General features: G+C 37.3%; 1 protein-coding gene across 4 annotated transcripts in view; it reads right to left on the bottom strand.

The window, feature by feature from the left end:
- Positions 1–19,949, bottom strand: part of CORIN (corin, serine peptidase) — a 217,928-nt gene that overhangs the window by 161,288 nt on the left and 36,691 nt on the right. For 3 of the 4 annotated variants that reach the window (XM_015249997.3, XM_072944469.1, XM_072944465.1), the window contains exon 3: positions 11,870–12,070. In XM_015249997.3, the coding sequence (XP_015105483.2) occupies positions 11,870–12,070 (201 nt within the window). The remainder of the gene's footprint in view (positions 1–11,869; positions 12,071–19,949) is intronic. The other variant, XM_015249999.3, reaches the window with a different exon arrangement.

The following is a 19,949-nucleotide window of genomic DNA, read 5'->3' as shown; positions in this document are numbered from 1 at the left end:
ACTGTTATCAGCACACTACTGTTTTCTCTTTTTTTGTTTTCTCTATATGGATCAAGGGTATTGGGCTGTTCCTCCTGAAGAGGAAACTGTAATAAGGAATCTGGAGAGGAAAGTTTTGAGACACAAGCCTTTTTGATATGACTGTTTGACTCTCATTTATTATATTAATGTGTTATGGGCACATTAACTTTGGGGTCACATATCACCTGTGGGATATGATGGCAGGATTCATTTTGGAGAGAGAGTCTGGAAGTCTTGCCCAGAAATCTTTACGAAGGAAAGAACAGGACTGTAGCCAAAGGAGAATGAACCAGGCGCTGTTCCATTACCCCTGTCAAAAGCCTAACTCTGCAAATGATGGTGTTCACTCTCTCTAGGAGGAACTCAATATACCCCAGGGACAGAGTCATCTACAGATGGAATGAAGAGGAAGGAAGGGAGAAAGGGAAGAAACAAGAGGAGAGAGTGCAACCCTATATTCTAATTCCTTTCTCTCTCTCCCAAGAATTGTGTACTTCTTCATTAGAATGCAACCGTGCTAACTAAATAAGCAGGCAACAATTATTTAAATGCTTCACTTATTCTTGCTTAGATGTTGACCATAGCCAGAGCCCATGGCTGAATCTCACAACTGTTCTTTAAGCCCAGAGAATACGAGTTAGCATATGGAGAACTCAACTGACTGGACTTGAATCCTGAAGTCTAGCAGAGCACACAAGGGATGATGTCCAGGGTCATGACTACAGCAACTTTCGGAGTAGCAAATTCCTAATGAAGTAGCTTAGAACTCTCCTAGGCACAAAAATATCCCTAAACAAAACAAGAAAAACCCCACTATTTTCCTCTAGAGTATGTATCCTTAATCATAATCCGAAGACCACAACAGGCCCAGACATAAAATTTCTGCTGTCTTTTGTCGACTGAAATAAATAAAAGTTAAGAGTTATGTTTTATTTGGCAGGAGGACTCAAGCCTGGATGACAGCATCTCAGATGGCTCTGAGGGACTGCTCCAAAGAGGTAGGGGAGGAGCTAGGACATATAGGAGCTTTACAACAAAGACCAGGTAGTTGGAACATTAAAAGATTACTTGTTACCTAAAGAAAACCAGGCACCTCAAGTTAAAGAATGTAGTGCTCTTCTATGGATGGGAGGAAGCAAACATCTGGGCTCACTGAATTCATTCCTTTGATAAGCACCTAGCTATCTAGGGCCAGTATCCTGTCCTTTCTTATTCTGAGTCCGCTCAGAGTGCACCATTGTGAGTGGCTGCAGAGGCTGGGCTGCAGGTCTGTCCCCACTGGGGGATGGCGGCAGCTGCTGATGACTTGGTTTCAGCATTCTTTGTTTACTGATATGGTTGCAGTATTTTCGTTCACACTATGAAGAAATTGTATGGGAGAAAAACAGCATCTCTATTTCCATTAACCCACAATTGAAACTTAGCATAACTAAATTATCAATGTAGGCAACAATCATAAAAACAAATTAGAAATCATAGCTATTTTCATATCAACAGAGTTATTGCAGGCATTTCAAAATATGATCTATGCTCATCCATGTTATAAAATTACAGTTATAGATCTACTGCAGGATACCATTTAATGTGATGATAAATAAACATATATATTATTATATCATGAATTTATATTTCTAGTATTTTGATTACTGAATCTTAATAAAATTGCCTTTATGATTCTGTATAATTTCTTTTAAGCATCAAAGTATCATTCTGAGAAGGCACCTGTAGGCTTCACCAGATTGCCGAAGAAATCCTTGGCACAAAGAAGTTAAGAAGTTCTGCTATAAAGCATCACTGCTTTTCCTGCGGCTATGACACAAGCAGTTAGAACTCAGGTACCCTAAAGCAGTATTTCACACGTTGAAGAACTGCACAGGCTTTTACACAGGAAGAAAGTTATGCAGGTATACATAAAATTAAAGCTAAACGTCTTTACACCTATAGGTCTAACACAACAATAAAATTGACATATGTAATATTAACTAATTAAATAGAAATTAAACTACAAAACTAATAAGATTTAATTATATTAACAAATTAATGTTAACAGTGTTCTGCTACAACACCATGAATAAATACAGAGCTAACTCCCGAGGCACAAGTTCTTCCGCGTTGAGGAAGCTTATACTACTGTGTATCCCTAATGAGCAAGTCCGTTTTCCTCTATTTTAACTGCCACAAAGGCATCCTTTGTACTACATGCCAGTATATGCTTTAGGTTTGCAATTGAGAAGAATGCCTACCAAATCTGCCTCTGTTCCTTTCCTGATGGCTGGCAAATATTTAAGAAATACAGCTTAGCAGCTGCTTTATCATAAACAGAAACTCAAATACGGGCACCAAAATTTCTTACCAGTACTTAGAAGATGGTTTATCCAGGCTATTGAGAGTAGGCTTACATTAACTATTTCTATTATCATTGAACTGAAAACACACATTTAAGAAATTCTTATAGAGAATTCTGGGATTCCTCAGAAAACATCTGAGGTCCCCCAGCCCCAGATGGAGAATACTGTCCAAAAAACAACAGAGGAATATAAGCCCTTCACCCACCCACATTTATGCTGTGAACAAAAATACTGCAATGTGAGTGAAAATACTGCAAACATATCAGTAAACAAAGAATGCTGAAACCAAGTCTTCAGCGGCTGCTGCCACCCCCCAGTGGGGACAGGCCTGCAGCCCAGCCTCTGCAGCCACTCACAGTGGTGCACTCTGAGCGGACTCAGAGTAAGAAAGGACAGGGTACTGGCCCTAGATAGCTAGGTGCTTGTCAAAGGAATGAATTCAGTGAGCCCAAATGTTTGCTTCCTCCCATCCATAGAAGAGCACTACATTCTTTAACTTGAGATGCCTGATTTTCTTTAGATAACAAGTAGTCTTTTAATGTTCCAACTACCTGGTCTTTGTTGTAAAGCTCCTATATGTCCTAGCTCCTCCCCTACCTCTTTGGAGCAGTCCCTCAGAGCCATCTGAGAGGCTGTCATCCTGGCTGAAGTCCTCCTGCCAAATAAAACATAACTCTTAACTTTTAGGCTACTCATTTATTGCAGTTGACAATGCATATGAGAACAGATTTTCCCTCCAAACTGCACAATAATCTACTGTCAGTAATCTACAGAGGTGAGTACATGACTCCAAGGACAGCACAACTAACTTCTCCAGACTATAATGAAGACACCAGAGTTCCACTCTTGACAGGATTAGAAAATGTGAGGAAAAAAGGAGATGGGACTTTACCTGATTTCAGCTGTCTAATTAGACTCCCTCTCCCAAAATCCTCCCTTGGATAGTTGCCTGATGAATAGTAATCCAGGTAAAACTGCAGGACTTGTTCTGACCCTCTTAACTTCAAGTTTTTGCAGAACTCACTTTCAAACTATTAGAAATACCCTGTTAGAAACAGAAAACTAGAAAGAGAATAATCAGGGTTTTTGATTGGTGTTACACACAGCAAATTCTGAGTATGTGTTTAGGGCATTTCAGTACAGAGTTATCAGTGGTAACAAATCACCGCTATTTAGACAGTTTCACTGTCATTATCCAAGTCATTTTATCTCTAGAAGAGAAACTATATAGTTAACTGAGGAAAAAAAAAACTAAACTAAATGTAAGGTGAATGCCCGTTGTTAAGAGAATGGTGGAAATAAATTAGGGTTTAATGATAGTATGGAATGCTATTCAGTCACTGTAATAATGAATTAGAGCTAAAGCATTGTCTTAGAGATATATACATAAAGTATTCTTGAGTGAGAAAAACATTGTTTTTCTCTCTGTATGTGTGAACGAAAATACTGCAATGTGAATGAAAATACTGCAACCATATCAGTAAACAAAGAATGCTGATCAGTGTTATTAGTGTTCGGCGTTTTGGCAGTTTTCTAACAGGTGTGCAGTGGTACCTCGCTGTTTCAGTCTGCATCCCCTTGATGACAGATGCTGTGGAGCATCTTTCCATAAACTTCTTTGGCATCTGGATTCCTTCTTTGATGAGGCATGTGTTCAGGCATTTTGCTCATTTTTTAATCAGGTTATTCATTCTTCTTGTTGAGTATAAAGAGATTTTGGTATATTCTGGATATCAGCCCTTTATCAGTACATCCCTGCCCTTCACCTGCAGCACCGGAGTTGTCCTTTGGGTCTCAGTGCAGTGTCAGCTCTTCAAAGATGTCCCCCGTCTTCCTTCAACCTAAATACAGTCCTTGTATTTTTCACTTTCATTGACTCATTTTGTACTTTTTAAATAGCAATTCCCATAATTTATAAGTACATTAAAAAAAAAAAAAGGCAATGATTGAACACCGCCTCCCCCACCAGGCTGTGTGCCCTGTGAGAGCAGAGACCCTGTCCCCACTCAGTGTCCCATGACAGCACCATGGCAGATGTCCATGTAAATGTGTGTAACATGGGGCCAAACCTGATGAGCAGCTGTGATGACATGTGTTGGTTACCATTTATTGAATAGAGTTTGTTTCTTGATCTTAATTATTAAACCACATGAATGAAACATGTTTCTTTCAAAAAATAAAACAACAACAACAACAACAAAGAATGCTGAAACCAAGTCTTCAGCGGCTGCCACCACCCTCCAGTGAGGACAGGCCTGCAGCCCAGCCTCTGCAGCCACTCACAATGGTGCACTCTGAGCGGACTCAGAATAAGAAAGGACGAAATAATGGCCCTAGATAGCTAGGTGCTTGTCAAAGGAATGAATTCAGTGAGCCCAAATGTTTGCTTCCTCCCATCCATAGAAGAGCACTACATTCTTTAACTTGAGGTGCCTGGTTTTCTTTAGGTAACAAGTAATCTTTTAATGTTCCAACTACCTGGTCTTTGTTGTAAAGCTCCTATATGTCCTAGCTCCTCCCCTACCTCTTTGGAGCAGTCCCTCAGAGCCATCTGAGAGGCTGTCATCCTGGCTGAAGTCCTCCTGCCAAATAAAACATAACTCTTAACTTTTAGGTTGCGCATTTATTTCAGTTGACATATGTAATAAATGTGATCTCATTTTTTGAAAAACAAAATGACAAAAATACCTCTATGTATATATTATTCTATATACATGTATGTGTAGATACATTTATGTATGATTGTATGGGCATGGAGAAAACTATAAAATCATACACACTAGGTTGTTAACATGGGTTAACTGTAGGCAGAAATAAGGTAAAATGATGCAAAAGGATAAAGAAATGAAGTAATTTTTCCAAAAAAGTGGGGAGTAAGGCTTCCATTTCAAAATAATATATAATATAATCATATGTATTCATTAGAAAAAGAAGAAAAATCAATTCCCAAAGTTGGAGGAAATGAAAAAGAAGCAAGAGAATAGATAAGGAAAATAAAAGTGATTGAAGGGTAGGAAACATTTTCAGAATGGTACAGTAAGATCTTCCAAAAGTCTGTACTTCCATAAAAGCAGTAAAAACACTGGGGAAAAAAATATCAAAATCAGATTTTTCAGAAGTTTGGAACTTAACCAAAAGCTTGCATCAAATAGAGGAACATCTGTTCAAGAAAAATGGCTGAATCACTGAGAACTATGAGTTTTGTAGCATTTTCACTTGCCCTATTCCCAGCACCCTCTCCTCAGTTCTGCAGGAGCCTTGAAAACCAATGACTTTGCAACCATAACTATGAAAAACAGCAAACTAGGAGGCAATGGAAGGGAAGAATGAGTTTGAAGCTCCTTAAAAAACCACTCACAGAGAATTGTAATTCAACTTGTATGGAAACTCCCTGGAAAGCTTCCATTCTCAACACTTGGCTTTATTTGATCTGGCTCAGAGCTTTCTAATGCAAACAGTTTTATCCCCAGGGCACTTGCTGAAAACAATCTGCGGCAATTGTTTAACATAGTTACCCGAGGCAAGGATATCTGTTGGATATAAGAGGTGAACAAAAACTTAAGAAAAGCTACAGGATGAAATGTCTGAAGGGGCCTTTGAAAACCTCTGACATATTCTCTGGGATCTAGAAGGCCATAGGTGAGCCCATATCCAAGAAAGGTAAGTCACAAAAGCCACATATTTATTGTATGATGCCTTTTATATGAGGTGTACAGAATACACAAATCCATAGAGCGGAAAGTAATTAATTCTGGACACAAGCTAAGGGAGAGGGGAAATGAGGAATACTGGATATAGCATTTCTTTTTGCAGTGATGAAAATGTTCTAAAATGAGACAGTAGTAATAGTTGCATAACTCTGTGAAAATGCTTTTAAAATACTGAATTACACATATTAGAGGTTAAATTTTATGGTATGCTGATTATATATCAAAAAGTTGTTTTTTTTTTTAACGTGAATGATAGGTATGATGCATTTTCATCTGATATAGAAGATTTAAGAGCTGGTCATCAAAGAGCACAATGGGAGAACAAACACTTTCAGCCTTCAGCACATTACCCAACTCTCTTGTTGTTTTAATTCCTGATTAGAATTTCTAGGTTATTTTATTTTGTGCTGTATTATTTTTAACCCAAAAGCTCTTCGTTGGTCAAAGATTTTTCCTCTTTCCTTAAAATTCAGTTTATGCTTAAATATTTATAAAATATGTAAGAAAGAACAGGTGAAAATAAAAATCCAAATACAAAATGCAACCTAGAAAAATCGTTTGCTGAAATATAGCATGAAAGCTATCTGTGGACCTTTTCCCTTTCCATATTACATACTACAACTGGTTTTCAAGATGCAACTAGTGAAACTCCAGATGTAACAGACATCACATAAAGCTTATTTCACATTTATGAAGCCCAGCTCTGCCACACAGTGTAATATGGGAGAGATTCTGGTTAAAACTTTACAAACTGCAGTTTTCTATGCTTTGGCATGATATTAAGGACCCCCAGAAGGAAACATCTTAAGGAAAGGCTATTTCCTGGTACCTTTTGCCAGGAGTTCTCCCCCTTGGTTTTCTACCTAGGATACTGGCTAGGACAGAATGTCTCACCACTGGATTTTTGAAGTGGACTCATAACTTTTACATATGCCAGAAGTTTAAAATTACATTTTAATTATAGAATAATAATTTTTAAAGGAATAAAAGCAAACTCTCTGCTAGGTATTAGTATAGATGCAACACATTAAATAATACTTTAAGTAAAATTGGTTAAAATAAATATCAAGTGCAGAAATGTAATTAGACATCATCAATAAAGTGATCAGATATAAAAGTTTTGAAATGACTATAGTTCATTTGTTTACTCAACAAACATTTTATTAAGCACTGGCCATAAAGCAGGAAACAAAACAGATTACCCTCTCTACTCTCCTGAAGCTTAAAATTTGCTCAGAAATGCTCTCGCTACTTCAAAGAAAGCAATTAAATAAAGAATCATGAAACATTTGAAAGGGCACTGGTCTAGGAGTCCCAAGATCTGAATCCCAATTCCATGTCTACTGATTAGTAAACAACTGATACTGGATATGTCACCTTAATTTCTTCCAAGCTTTAATTTTATTTCTTGAAAAATGGTGCATATTACCTGTCCTGCATACCTCAACAGTTAATCATAAGGACCACAGAGAAAATATTCAAAAATACCCTGAATCCAAAGCTCTATATTCACAGGGTAGCAATATTGCTGAAATGCATGAAAAATTATCAAATGCCTTATCATAAATACTTTTAGTTCATACAGACAGTCTACTGAAGGTCTATGTGGTCAGACAGTAAAGCTCAAGGCTAACTGTCAAGGACATTAAAAGCACAGAATGACACATATTCAAAGGTTCTGACCTTTCTCCATTTAATCATTCTAACTTCCCCTGGATTTCCTTTACATGTCAAATAGCATTCATATTCTCAAGCAATGTTTCAGCCACAGGAAGAGAAAATGAGTCAAACAGACTTCCACCAAACTTTCAAACTGAGCAATAAGTACCATATGTGTCTTTACTCTTCAGCGTATGTGTTTGTCACCTCTGTTTGAATCTTAACAAATGACAGAACTTTCAAAATAGAGACAAGTTCAGTTTGCAAAAGAAAATAACAGTCGCTGTAATTGCAACCACATTAACTAAATTGAGCTTTTGCTTAAATTACTTCTGTTGAAAAACATAGTCCTTAGGAATATGAAGTGCTTAAGATATGGCCAAAATATTAAAAAAACTTCAAAATTAAACTCACGAGAGTTAATTTAATTTAAATAAATTTCACTTGGCATAATACGAGTTCATAGTACCACTGGCAGGTAATGAATATGAATCTGTCTTTATCACTGGTGAACACCAAGCATAAGAAACAGTTAACATCTATCAGTGCTCAATGAACAATGGAATCCAACATGCTAACTCTTTAGGGCTAGAGAAACAGAATAACCCTGCTTTTCTTCAGACACTGGCAAACATATACCGTGATAGCTCAGAGTCAGCTTAATCCTTCCCTTCCTGGCTCAGAATGAAAATAAATATGCTGTCCCAGACCTAAAATGTGATTACCCCTCATGGGTTTTCACGGAGGAGGGAGGAACAAACAAGAAAGTGATCATGGATGAATGGGCTTTGTATAATTTTCAATCATATATCCTTGTTTTAGGAGGCAGAAAAAGACAAGACAACTGCAGAGAAAGTTCTTAGAGTGGTTGTGCTCTGATGATGATTTATCTGCAATCACTGGGTCACTTTCCACACTAATGGACTCCCACCAGCATTCTGGAAGTTCAGTAAGTTGACAAAAAAATTGGAGGGATATTGAGGGATAGAGTCACATTCAGGAGCTTATCATCTGCCACTATCCAACTGGCCCCATCTCCACACTTTCTCTTTTCTCTCTCTCAGCTCATTTTCTGGAATTACTGACAAATTCCTCCATTTGTCTTCAAACAAGTTTTGCACATGCCATTTTCCTCAAGATGTGATTATCTATCAATCAGCAACAGGTAAAATAAATTGCATAGCCAATAAAAGAGGGAGAAGATAAAGAACATATAGACATGTCAAAAACAAATAGGGGGATAGCTCCTGTTAAACCACTAGGTATTCTGTTATAGAATTGCATGCCGGGTATTCTTGCTATAAAGCATCTTTGCTGCAAACATTTTTGCCACATGACTAATGGACTGTAAGGCAATTTTGCAATGAAAGATAAACTGGTTAATAGTTTTTGGTTTGACAGTTTGGTTTCAACTGGTTGAAATCTGTTAGCATTCATTCCAGTTAGAAACATATTGATCACTTTACTGAGCTGACGGATGACAATGGTTTTCCATTAGTTGGTTTCTTGTTTTTTTTTTTTTAATATATATATATATATTTATTGAAGTACATAGTCAGCTAAAATGTGTCAATCTCTGGTGTACAGCATAATGTCCCAGGCATACATACATATACATACATATATTTGTTTTCATATTCTTTTTCATTAAAGGTTATTACAAGATATTAAGTAGAGATTCCTGTGCTATATAGAAAAAATTGGTTTATCTATTTTTATATGTAGTAGTTAATATTTGCAAATATTTATCCCTTCCTATCCCCTTTCCCCCTAGTAACCATAAGATTGTTTACTATGTCTGTGAGGCTATTTCTGTTTTGTAGATGAGTTCATTAGTGTCTTCTTTTTTTCTTTTTTTAGATTCCACATGTAAGTGATATCATATGGTATTTTCCTTTCTCTTTCTGGCTTATTTCATTTAGAATGACAATCTCCAGGTCCATCCATGTTGCTGCAAATGGCATTATTTTATTCTGTTTTATGGCTGAGAAGTATTCCATTGTATAAGTATACCACAACTTCTTTATCCAGTCATCTGTCAATGGACATTTAGGCTGTTTCCATGTCTTGCCTATTGTATATAGTGCTGGTATGAACATTGGGGTGCTTTATCTCTTCGAATTTGAGTTCCCTCAGGATATATGCCCAGGAGGTAGACTACTGGATCATGTGGTAAGTCTATTTTTTAAGGAATCTCCATACCGTTTTCCATAGTGGTTGCACCAAACTACATTCCCACCAACAGTGTAGGAGGGTTCCCTTTTCTCCACACCCTCTCCAGCATTTATCATTTGTGGACTTTTTCATCATGGCCATTCTGACTGGTGTGAGGTGATACCTCACTGCAGTTTTAATTTGCACTTCTCTGATAATTAGCAATATTGAGCATTTTTCACATGTCTATTGGCCATTTGTATGTCTTCATTGGAGAATTGCTTATTTAGGTCTTCTCCCCATTTTTGGACTGGGGTGTTTGGTTTTTTTCTTATTAAGTTGTATGAGCTGTTTATATATTCTGGAAATTAAACCTTTGTCAGTCACATCATTTGTAAATATTTTCTCTCATTCTGTAGGTTGTCATTTTGTTTTGCTTACAGTTTAAAGCTTGTAAGTTTAACTAGGTCCCATTTGTTTATTTTTGCTTTTATTTCTATTGCCTCGGCAGACTGCACTCAGAGAACATTGCTAAGATTTATGTCAGAGAATGTTTTGCCTATGTTTTATTCTAGAAGGTTTATAGTGTCTTGTCTTGTATTTAAATGTTTAAGCCATTTTCAATTTATTTTTGTGTATGGTGTGAGGAAGTGTTCTAACTTCACTTACATGTGGCTTTCCAGTTTTCCCAACACCACCTGCTGAAGAGACTGTCTTTTCTCCATTGTATATTCTTGCCTCCATTGTCTAAGATTAACTGACCGTAGGTCTGTGGGTTTATTTCTGGGCTCTCTATTCTGTTCCATTTTTGATCCATATGTCTGTTTTTGTGCCAAAACCACACTGTTTTGATTACTGTAGCTCTGTAGGATTGTTTGAAGTCTGGGAGGGTTATTCCTGCAGCTTCATTCTTTTTCTTCAGTATTGCTTTGGCAATTCTAGGTCTTTTGTGATTCCATGTAAAATTTCAGATTATTTGTTTTAGTTCTGTGAAAAACTGTCATGGGTTATTTGATAAGGATCATATCAAATCTGTAGATTGCCTTGAGCAGTATGGCCATGTGACAATATGCCAAAAACAAACAACAGTGTAGAATAAGTTTTCACAATGCAATATAAAACTCAGTTACAAATATGCATCCTAGTATTTGAAAACTGATACCTCTCTTAATGAAGGAAAAAAATTATAGCAAAAAAGAAAAAGTGTGATGCCAAATGAGAAGATGAATCAATAATTTTTTTAAAAAAGTGTATAAAAATACTATAAAGACTAGGAAGACAAGGTACAACCACAAAATAAAATCAGTTCCTTGTGCAGTATTGCCATACATCTACATGCATTTTAGATGCATTCAAACATGTTGTATTTAGCAATAAAGTCTTTTTTAAATTGTTATTCATTTCATGTGTTTCATTATGTTTTTTCAAATGTCCCTCTTATTTTTCATTGTTTTATCTCTTATGGCAAAACTGCCTTACAGCCAGTTAATTATGCAGCAAAAATCCTTGCAGCAAAGATGTCTTAGGCAAAGATGCTCAAAGTGAAAAGACCTAGAATTGGGATACCTGTCAAAAGGCACCAATAACAAAATAAGCAACTTAATTTACTTATTAATTTAACTCAAAACAAGTAACTTAAACCTTAAAAAGAGAAGCACAAATTTTCAGAGGTGAACCACCACAAAGTCAACACTATTATACTGGAGCAAGCAGCATAAATTTTTATGCCTCAGAAACACTGAATGGCATTGGCACATTTTTATTTCTTGCTTCTGTCCCTGTCTGGATGCTGAGCTGATGGCATTTTGTGTTTAGGAATAGGGCACTCGGCTAGCTTTGCCAGAAAAGGGAGCAGAGCTTTTCCTGTGTGACCACTAAGTGATTATGAATTCAGAGCATCGGCTGCCACACTTTAAAATCTCCCTGTGAGTTCCACAGACATTAATGGGCCCCGGCATTCAGCACCTCCAGACTTACTTGTGTTCCTGTGATTTTGGTCCCCTGGGAGAGAAGCACCTGTGGTCCAGACTGGAATGTGTCGGGTGGGGTGTGCTGTAGGCGTCCCAGTACTCTCGTTAGGAACTGTATTTGGAAGAATAACATCAGACACGTGGACTTCACCATCAGTGACCAAAGGTTCACTTCCATTTGATTTAAAATAGCCTTTTTTTAATGTTCCTGAAAGACCAAAAAAAAAATGATATTTTCAAACATTACTAGAAGTTTTTATTTAAAAAACCTATTAGGAAAACTCTAGAGTTATTTTCCTAGGCAAACACAAAGAGAAAGATGATGGTCAGCAAAACTACCCACTTCACTGGGACAACCAAGAGTTTCTCTTTTACTGTCAATCATATAACCCTGTGCTTTCTCAAAAAGTTTAGAAACTGAGTCTCCCATCCAGATTTCCTACTACCCAAAGAATCTAGGGCAATTCCACCTCACCTGGGACTTACCACAAATAAATAAAACGTGGCAAATCTTAGAGTATTTCCTTCCTGCTTTCTCAGTTTCTCAATTTCACACATCACTTTATGCTACTCAGTACCTAGGACACATGCTCTCCCTGTCTTTCTATCTGCCACTAAGGACAACAGAGCCTGCCTACCATCAGCCTTATATTTTTCCATGCTTTGCACTAAATTTCAGTGAACTATACACAACAGATAATAAAAATAATAGGGCTCAAATATTTACCAAGACTTAACAGAAACCCCAAAAAGGAAAACTCTAATTCCAGCAAAACTGAAAGAAGGAACGTTAATTATCTTCATCTTCAACCAGAAGCTATAAAATATGATAATAAGCAATAGTTATTAAACTAAGGTTACCAACTGGTCACTTTCTCAAGGTTCATGGACAAAATAGTCAAATCTGAGATTACTGGAAATCACCTAGCTTTGGCTTCAGGCAGAAAATCTGAAAACTTTGAAAGAGATCATGTATTTTTAACTCAGTCAAAATAGACAACAGACTTTCCAGATTATACAGCACTCTAGTTGAGTACACCACTAAATAAATGAATCTGATATTGATCTATTATAGAAATACCCAAGGGAGATTTTTTTTTTCCCTAAAAGCATTTACAGTGAATGCTCTAATTGGCTGTCACTTTTCCAAACAGTCTATGGAGCATTAAAAATAAAAGAAATATAAATAAAATGTTTAATATCCGTCTATGGAAAAAATTCCTCTACATGTGCTTGACACTTGGAAAACATTAACTACAAATCAAAATAGAAAAGCAGCTGCTTTCTAGCTAACTAAGGTCAACAGTTTCATCTGCCAAAGGATTCTAAATAAAACAGCAAAGCATAAAAGCTAAATCATGACCACGTGGGGCAGGTAACACATTCTCCAAACCATCTGTGTGATGATGAATAGACATTAAATGCAGTAGGTAAAATGAAAGACTTTAATTGTTCTTGATTTTCAAAATGATTTTGCACTCATCCTAGTTTAAGATAAATATATATGATAGACTTGATTACTAAGTAATACGTATTTCACTCATACAGAAAACATTGCTACTTAATTATATATAATTTTATATTTCATTTATTGGTTGCTCTCTCCTTTACGAAGTGCCAGCTCCTCAGTTACATCCCTGAGTAATTCGCTTAAAGGGAGTTCCTTATCTTATGAAATATTTCAACAGTTATTCGTAACATTTTGTTTGTATTCACTAGCCTCATTAGTAATCTTTCCTTTAACTTCCTCACATAACCAAAGTGGTGAAAGTGTTAATAACATCTGTTTACTCTAAAATATCCTTTAAACACTGACATTTTAGGAAACACTGACTTGGATAACAGTTTTCTTAAAAAAAAAAAAAAGTACAAAGTAGCTTCCTTCCTCTTAAACTCTACATGTCAAAGCAAGTTGGCAGAACAGAGAGAGAACAACATTCGTAAACTATATTTTTGAGAGAAAGACAGACAAGACAACAACCCTAAAGGACCTGTCTTTAAAATCATGAAACCAGTAGACAATTTGTTTTCAAGCATCTCTAGAAACTGATCAACTCTCCATTATGTATCTTTTTAAAAGCACAATAAACAGAATTCAGTAAGACAAGCTACACCATGATGAGCTGAGAATTATTAGCCCAAAGTAGCATGTTCATTCTTCCCGCGTTGCTCCATCCTTTTCCACATTCCTGTTTTATAGTGCTGTGGTTAAAAGCACAGATTCTACAGCCTGACCACCTGGATTTAAATCCCATCGCTAACACTTACTGGCCCTGAAACTTCGGGAAAATTTTCAAGTGCCATAAAATAAGGAAAATAAAAGTGCCTCCCCTCATGAGGCTGGCCATTAGTATTAAATTCGTCAATACATACATAAACCCTTGGAACAGTTCCTGGCACACAGTTCTCAATAACTGGTAGTCATTACTAATGAGAATAAAACTGTCTTCCTCAGGACTGCTAAGGTACTTTTAAATAAATGCCAATTTCCTTTTATTATAAGTGCATCCCAACATAACAGAATGGCTAAGGAAATTTTCAAAAGTGAATCATGTAACCCACTTTTTGAATGAAAGGACTGGCTCTTCCACATGAAGTTATTAATAGAAGGCCACCTTATATCAAGATTGTATGGCTCAAAAGTGTTTCAGCTCTAACACAGCTCTATACAACAATGTTTAAGAAATAGTCTGCAATTCCACTAGTAATAGCCAAGCTTTACTGATCACTTACAATGAGTGGCCTGAGCTCTGTGGTAGGCAACATAATGCTTTTCCAGAGAAGTCCACACCCCGAGTCCCAGAACTTATGAATAGGTTACTTTACATAACTTACATGGCAGAAGGGATATAAGTTAAGGAATCTGAGATGAGGAAATTACCCTGAATTATCCAGGTGAGCCCGTGGCAGTCATGGGGTCCTTATAAGCAGAAGAGGGAGGTAAGAGAGTGGGTGTCAGAACTACAGTGTAAGAAAGACTCAGTGGGCCATTGCTTATTTGAAGATGGAAAGGGGCCACAAGCCAAGGAATGCAGAAGCCTCCAGAAGCTGGAAAAGGCAGGAACAGATTGCCCCCCAGAGCCTCCAGAAGGAATGCGGTACTACCAACACTTTAACTTTAGCCCAGTGAGACCTATTTTGGGCTCTGACCTCTATAATTCTAAGGTACTGTATCTGTGTTGTTTTAAGCTCCCAAGTTGTTATAACAGCAATAGGAAACTAATTCAGGCACCTTACTAAGTATCCTCACTATAGGCATCTGCTGAGCGAGCCTTCCAAAAATCCGATGAAACTGCTCCTGTAATTAACTCTTCTTTACAGAGTTTGAGAGAGAAGGAAACTGAAACTTACAAGAGTTATTTAACTTACCCAAGAATTGAGTTGGAACATGACATACACATACGCACACACCCACACACACTTCTCACTTTGGAAAAGGTACACAAGTTAAAAAAAAAATCAACCATTATATGCACATAAAAATTTATTTTTCGATGATGTGAGCTTGAAATTAATTCCTTATCTTTATTTCTCTAGCCATGTGGTAAGACATTTACTTTGCATTTTCTATGTGCCAGGAACTATGTATTTCCTCTCTGCTGAAAGTAAATTACAAAATTTAGTAATAAGTTCTTATCATCATGATGTTTAAAGATTTGTTGAGGGGGACAGGCATGCAATCTAAAAATAAGGACCCCGCTACAAATGCTTTGAGAATGATATACATAGAGCAATCTGGTGACGGAAAGTAGAGAAGGAGCTGTCATTCCATTTGAGAAAGTCAGAAGAGGCTTCTCAGGGGAGAATGATCCACAATGTGAATCTTAAAAGATGGTTAAAGGTTTTCTAGGTTTGAGCAAAGCATTGGTGGGGAAGGAGTTGTAGTAATAGGGAATGGAGGACTTTCTAGATAGAGAGATATGCAAAAACTGAGCAGCAAGTAATGAAACGTGGCAAGCACAGAGGTGACTGACAAGAGAAAAGGCTAGAAAGGAAGTAGAAGCCAGACTGTGAAGGGTATTCCTGTTAAAGGTTTGGAATCGATCTTGTTGTGATGGAGAACTGCTGAAGGGTCTTAAATGGGGTGGAATGTTAGGATGATCACTCTGGCAACAGGGTGATGCTTGAAAGGGGCTAAGTCTAGCAGACTGTTAGAAGGGTATTGCAACAGTCCAAGTGAGAAAAGAGGAAGGCCTGACCCAAGGCAAAAGCAATGAGGACAAAGGGAACATTTGGGAGAGAGATTTTGGAAGCAAAATTAAGAGAATATAACAAGAAGAGTCATAGGTCCTTTCAAGGTTTCTGGTTTCAATTACTGAGAAAATGAAGTTATTTACCAAGATGGGGGTGGTAGTCATTACTGCTGTTTAGCAAATATTTCCAGTTCTCTCCCATTCTACTAGGGCACATGCTGGAGTTATGTTCTCTGGCCTCATTCTCTGTCTCTTGACGTCTTTGATGTTGGTCAAAGGGTACAAACTTCTAGTTATGAGATGAGTAAGTTCTGGTGATCTACTGTATAGCATTGTGATTATAATGAATGACATTGCATTATATGCTTTAAAAAAAGAAACTCCAGTGCTCTTTTTCTTTCTCTCTGGCATAATAACCACAAAGGTTCAAGCTGGTCCATCAATTCAGTCCCTGAATGGCCTGAATGAGCATAGCCCCCTTGTCAGCTTGCAAAGGAAATGCTGCATGAATGAGAAACTGACCTTTATTGTTTTTAAACCTCAAGCATATTAGGATTACTTTTGTTACACAGTATAGCATAGCCTGTCCTGACTAATAAAAGAGATAAAAGAAAATGAAAAATAGAAGTTGTAGAAGTTTACTTTTGTTAGTGTAATTATTATGAATACATTGAGTATAAAATGCCTATGAAATATTCAAGGGGAAAAAAGTCTAAATCTGGAGCAATCTAAACACTCCCTACAGAAGCCCTTGCCAGGCTACCCCACAAATTTGCATCTTCTTTGTGTTCCCTTGAGCACACTCTGTTTATATCAATCATATATACACTAAAGTGAAACTGTTTTCTTGTCTGCCTTCCTCAGAGGTAGGAAGGTATATTATGCATGCCTGCATCCCAGGCGCATGGCAGAATGCTTGGCACCAGTGTAGGTCTCAATAGGTATTTGTTGAATGTATGAATGATGAAGGAAGTCATGGGAGTGGATGACACTGTCAAGAAAGATAGGGACGTGAAGTGAGAAGATTGCTTAGGACAGACACTCTAACATTTAATGGATAGATAGAAAAAGATGAGCTTAAAGAGACAGAGAAAGAGCAGCCAGAAACAGAAGGAAAATCAGAAATGATAATATCCAGGCAAAGCAGAAGAGCTCTTCGAGAAGAAAGGAGTAGTCAAGACTGAGAAAGGTCATATCAGAGCATCACATCTTAGTGGAAGAAAGCACTGTTGGCATGAACAATGAACACACTCATTCAGAACAGGCATAAACAAACAGAAAGCCTACGCTCTCCATTTCAAACTCTTGTTCAAACACACATTGGTTCCAAGTGCTGCACATTCAAATAAGTGCTGCACATTCAAATAAGTGCTGCACACTGGGGGCCTTGGTTAGAACAGATTTAGTAGCATGAAAAGAAGAGAAAGAGGAAAAGATCAGATTGCAGTGGATTAAGGACTGGATGAAGCATAGAAATCACCTGGGGATCTTGTTAGACAGCAAATTCAGCAGGTCTGGAGATTCCAGATTCTGCATTGCATGCAAACTCCCAAGTGATGCTGACGTTGTTGGTCCACGGACGACACTCTGAGTACAAGGCTTTAGACCACCCTTCCCAAAACTTTAGACATTATGCATAACCTCAGGCCTGAGCAATTAAAGGAAAAATATTCTTCAGTTTGAGAACTCTACACTGATGAATCTGCACAAAAGGCCAGGGCTATGAAAGGAATTTAGAGATTTAAATAAGGAATGTGGAGGCAGGTCAGAAAAGATCATAGAAAATCTGAAAGTTCTGCTGTAAGGAAATAAGGATCTGGAAGGTTTTCCGTTTTATAATAGTATTCAAAATACAACATTGTAAGTTAGGAAGTTAAGATTCTTATCATTCCAAATTCTTGTAAAAGCCCCAAGCTGCTAAGAAATTTGCTAAGAGAAAAACTACAGTTAAGTTCAATAATCTTCAGCTCCTTTAGCATTTCTGAAGAAGAAAATCACTTTTATAGAGGAAAATTTCTCTTGAGTTCAAGGAAAATGGACTATGTACCATATTTCCTACACTTCTGACCATACTAATTCCCTTCTTCATTGCATGACAGAAATTTAAAAATTAATAAGCCCCATGTAGACTTTTCACAGTATTAAGAAAACTAGGAAAGTAACCTTAGGCCATTCTTCATAAGCTTAAAGCTAAAACAAAGAAAATTTATTCTAAATGTGGATGAGTGGACAAGTCTTTGAAACCAAGTCTTAAGTCTGCAAAAATCAGTTCAGACCATACTCCAAAGTACCACATTTGTAGAGCACTTGCAATAACTCCCCATTTCTTCTCCCTGCCACATATTCTACCCTTTCTCCACATAGCTGGCAAAAGCAACTTTTCACAGCCCTAACCGGATCAATCACGCCTACTCTATCATCCCCTACTCCAGTCATCCCCGACTCCACCATCCTCATGGTGAAGTTCCATCAGTCATCCCCTACTCCATCATCCTTATGATGAAGTTCATGTTTAAAGTGTCACACCCACCTCAGGGAAGGCTTTTCCCATCTTACTTCAGACCAGGTTCAGATCCTGTCATCAGTTCCCAAAGAAACTGTCTCTTCCCATATAGGAGCTAACTTCGTGGTAATTAATCAATTGTGTGATCATTTTCAAGCCCCTCTCCCTCACTGAACTAGGAAACCCAAAAGGGTAGGCTAGATTCAGGGCTGTACCCAATGCTTATGGGATATAGCCTTGAACTTAACAGGCACTCAGTAAATGTTCGTTAAAGGAATAAACAGTATCAAATTATATCTACAATTTTGTGTCTGTTAAATGGGCTCAACATATCAACACAATTTTACTGTAAATGTTGCATATATATGTTTCTGTATTATTTATGTATTGACATATAATTTAAGGCAGGTGTCATCTAATCTCTGATAAAGTATTCCATGGCACAAGCTGACTCTTCTGCTCGTGATGGCTGTGTAACTAGCTGCCAGTCCAGTTCTTGTAAGAGAGGAATGAGTCTATGAATGCAACGCTCAGGCCTGAGCATAGAAGTCAGGTGAAACACCATCACATTGCAGGTGTAGCAGTTGGTCAACTTTATTCCTTCCTAGCTACTTTACTGGCAATTAAACTATGCTATGGCAATGGCTTGGTCATAGGGTTATGGGTTTATGGATTATGGGTTTATTATGCCAGCAGGTCATAGCACACAGATTTCAGTTCTTATGGATAGAGTTAAAAGGAGATAAGCACATTTTTGGTCAATTTTTGAGTGAACTAGAGCTATTTACTAAATCACTATCTAATATTAACAGTTATGTTCATAAGCAAAAACAACTTTCATTATGAACTTTGTCACTTTATAAAATCACTTTCATAGATATTATCTCATTTGACTTCCATAATAATTCTGTGATGTGAATAAGAATCATGTACCTATCCCACAGAGAAGGTAAAACATCTGACTGGAAGTCACACATCTAGTAAATGGAAGAGTAAGATGCCAAACCCAGACCTCCGAGTGTCCAGCTATACGTTTTCTTCTATGTCATATGGCCTTTCAGTATTAGACTGTATCGGAAGAAATAAAAACCTGAGTATAATATTGTACTTTTCCCACTCTTCAGTTTTCCTTTCAATTTCTTTCAAAAACACCAATCTTTGGAACCAGACTATCTGCTGATTTTAGAAATACTACACTAAATTAAACTAAACCTTTGTAGCTCCAGCTTCAGTTGAAGGGATTGAGGAGAGGAACAATTTGCTACTGCTTTCCTCTATAGCCTGCTGCTGAAATAATTCCTCAGAAAGTCCAACTCTCTTATCTTTAGAAATCTTTTTGCCCTCTTCACTTTAGGCACGAGAGAAGCCCCAACAGACAAAATTAAAGACAC

Source organism: Vicugna pacos, chromosome 2 (genome assembly GCF_048564905.1).
Source record: "Vicugna pacos chromosome 2, VicPac4, whole genome shotgun sequence".
In the NCBI taxonomy this organism is placed as follows: domain Eukaryota; kingdom Metazoa; phylum Chordata; class Mammalia; order Artiodactyla; family Camelidae; genus Vicugna; species Vicugna pacos.
This window is presented reverse-complemented; position numbering and strand designations above follow the sequence as displayed.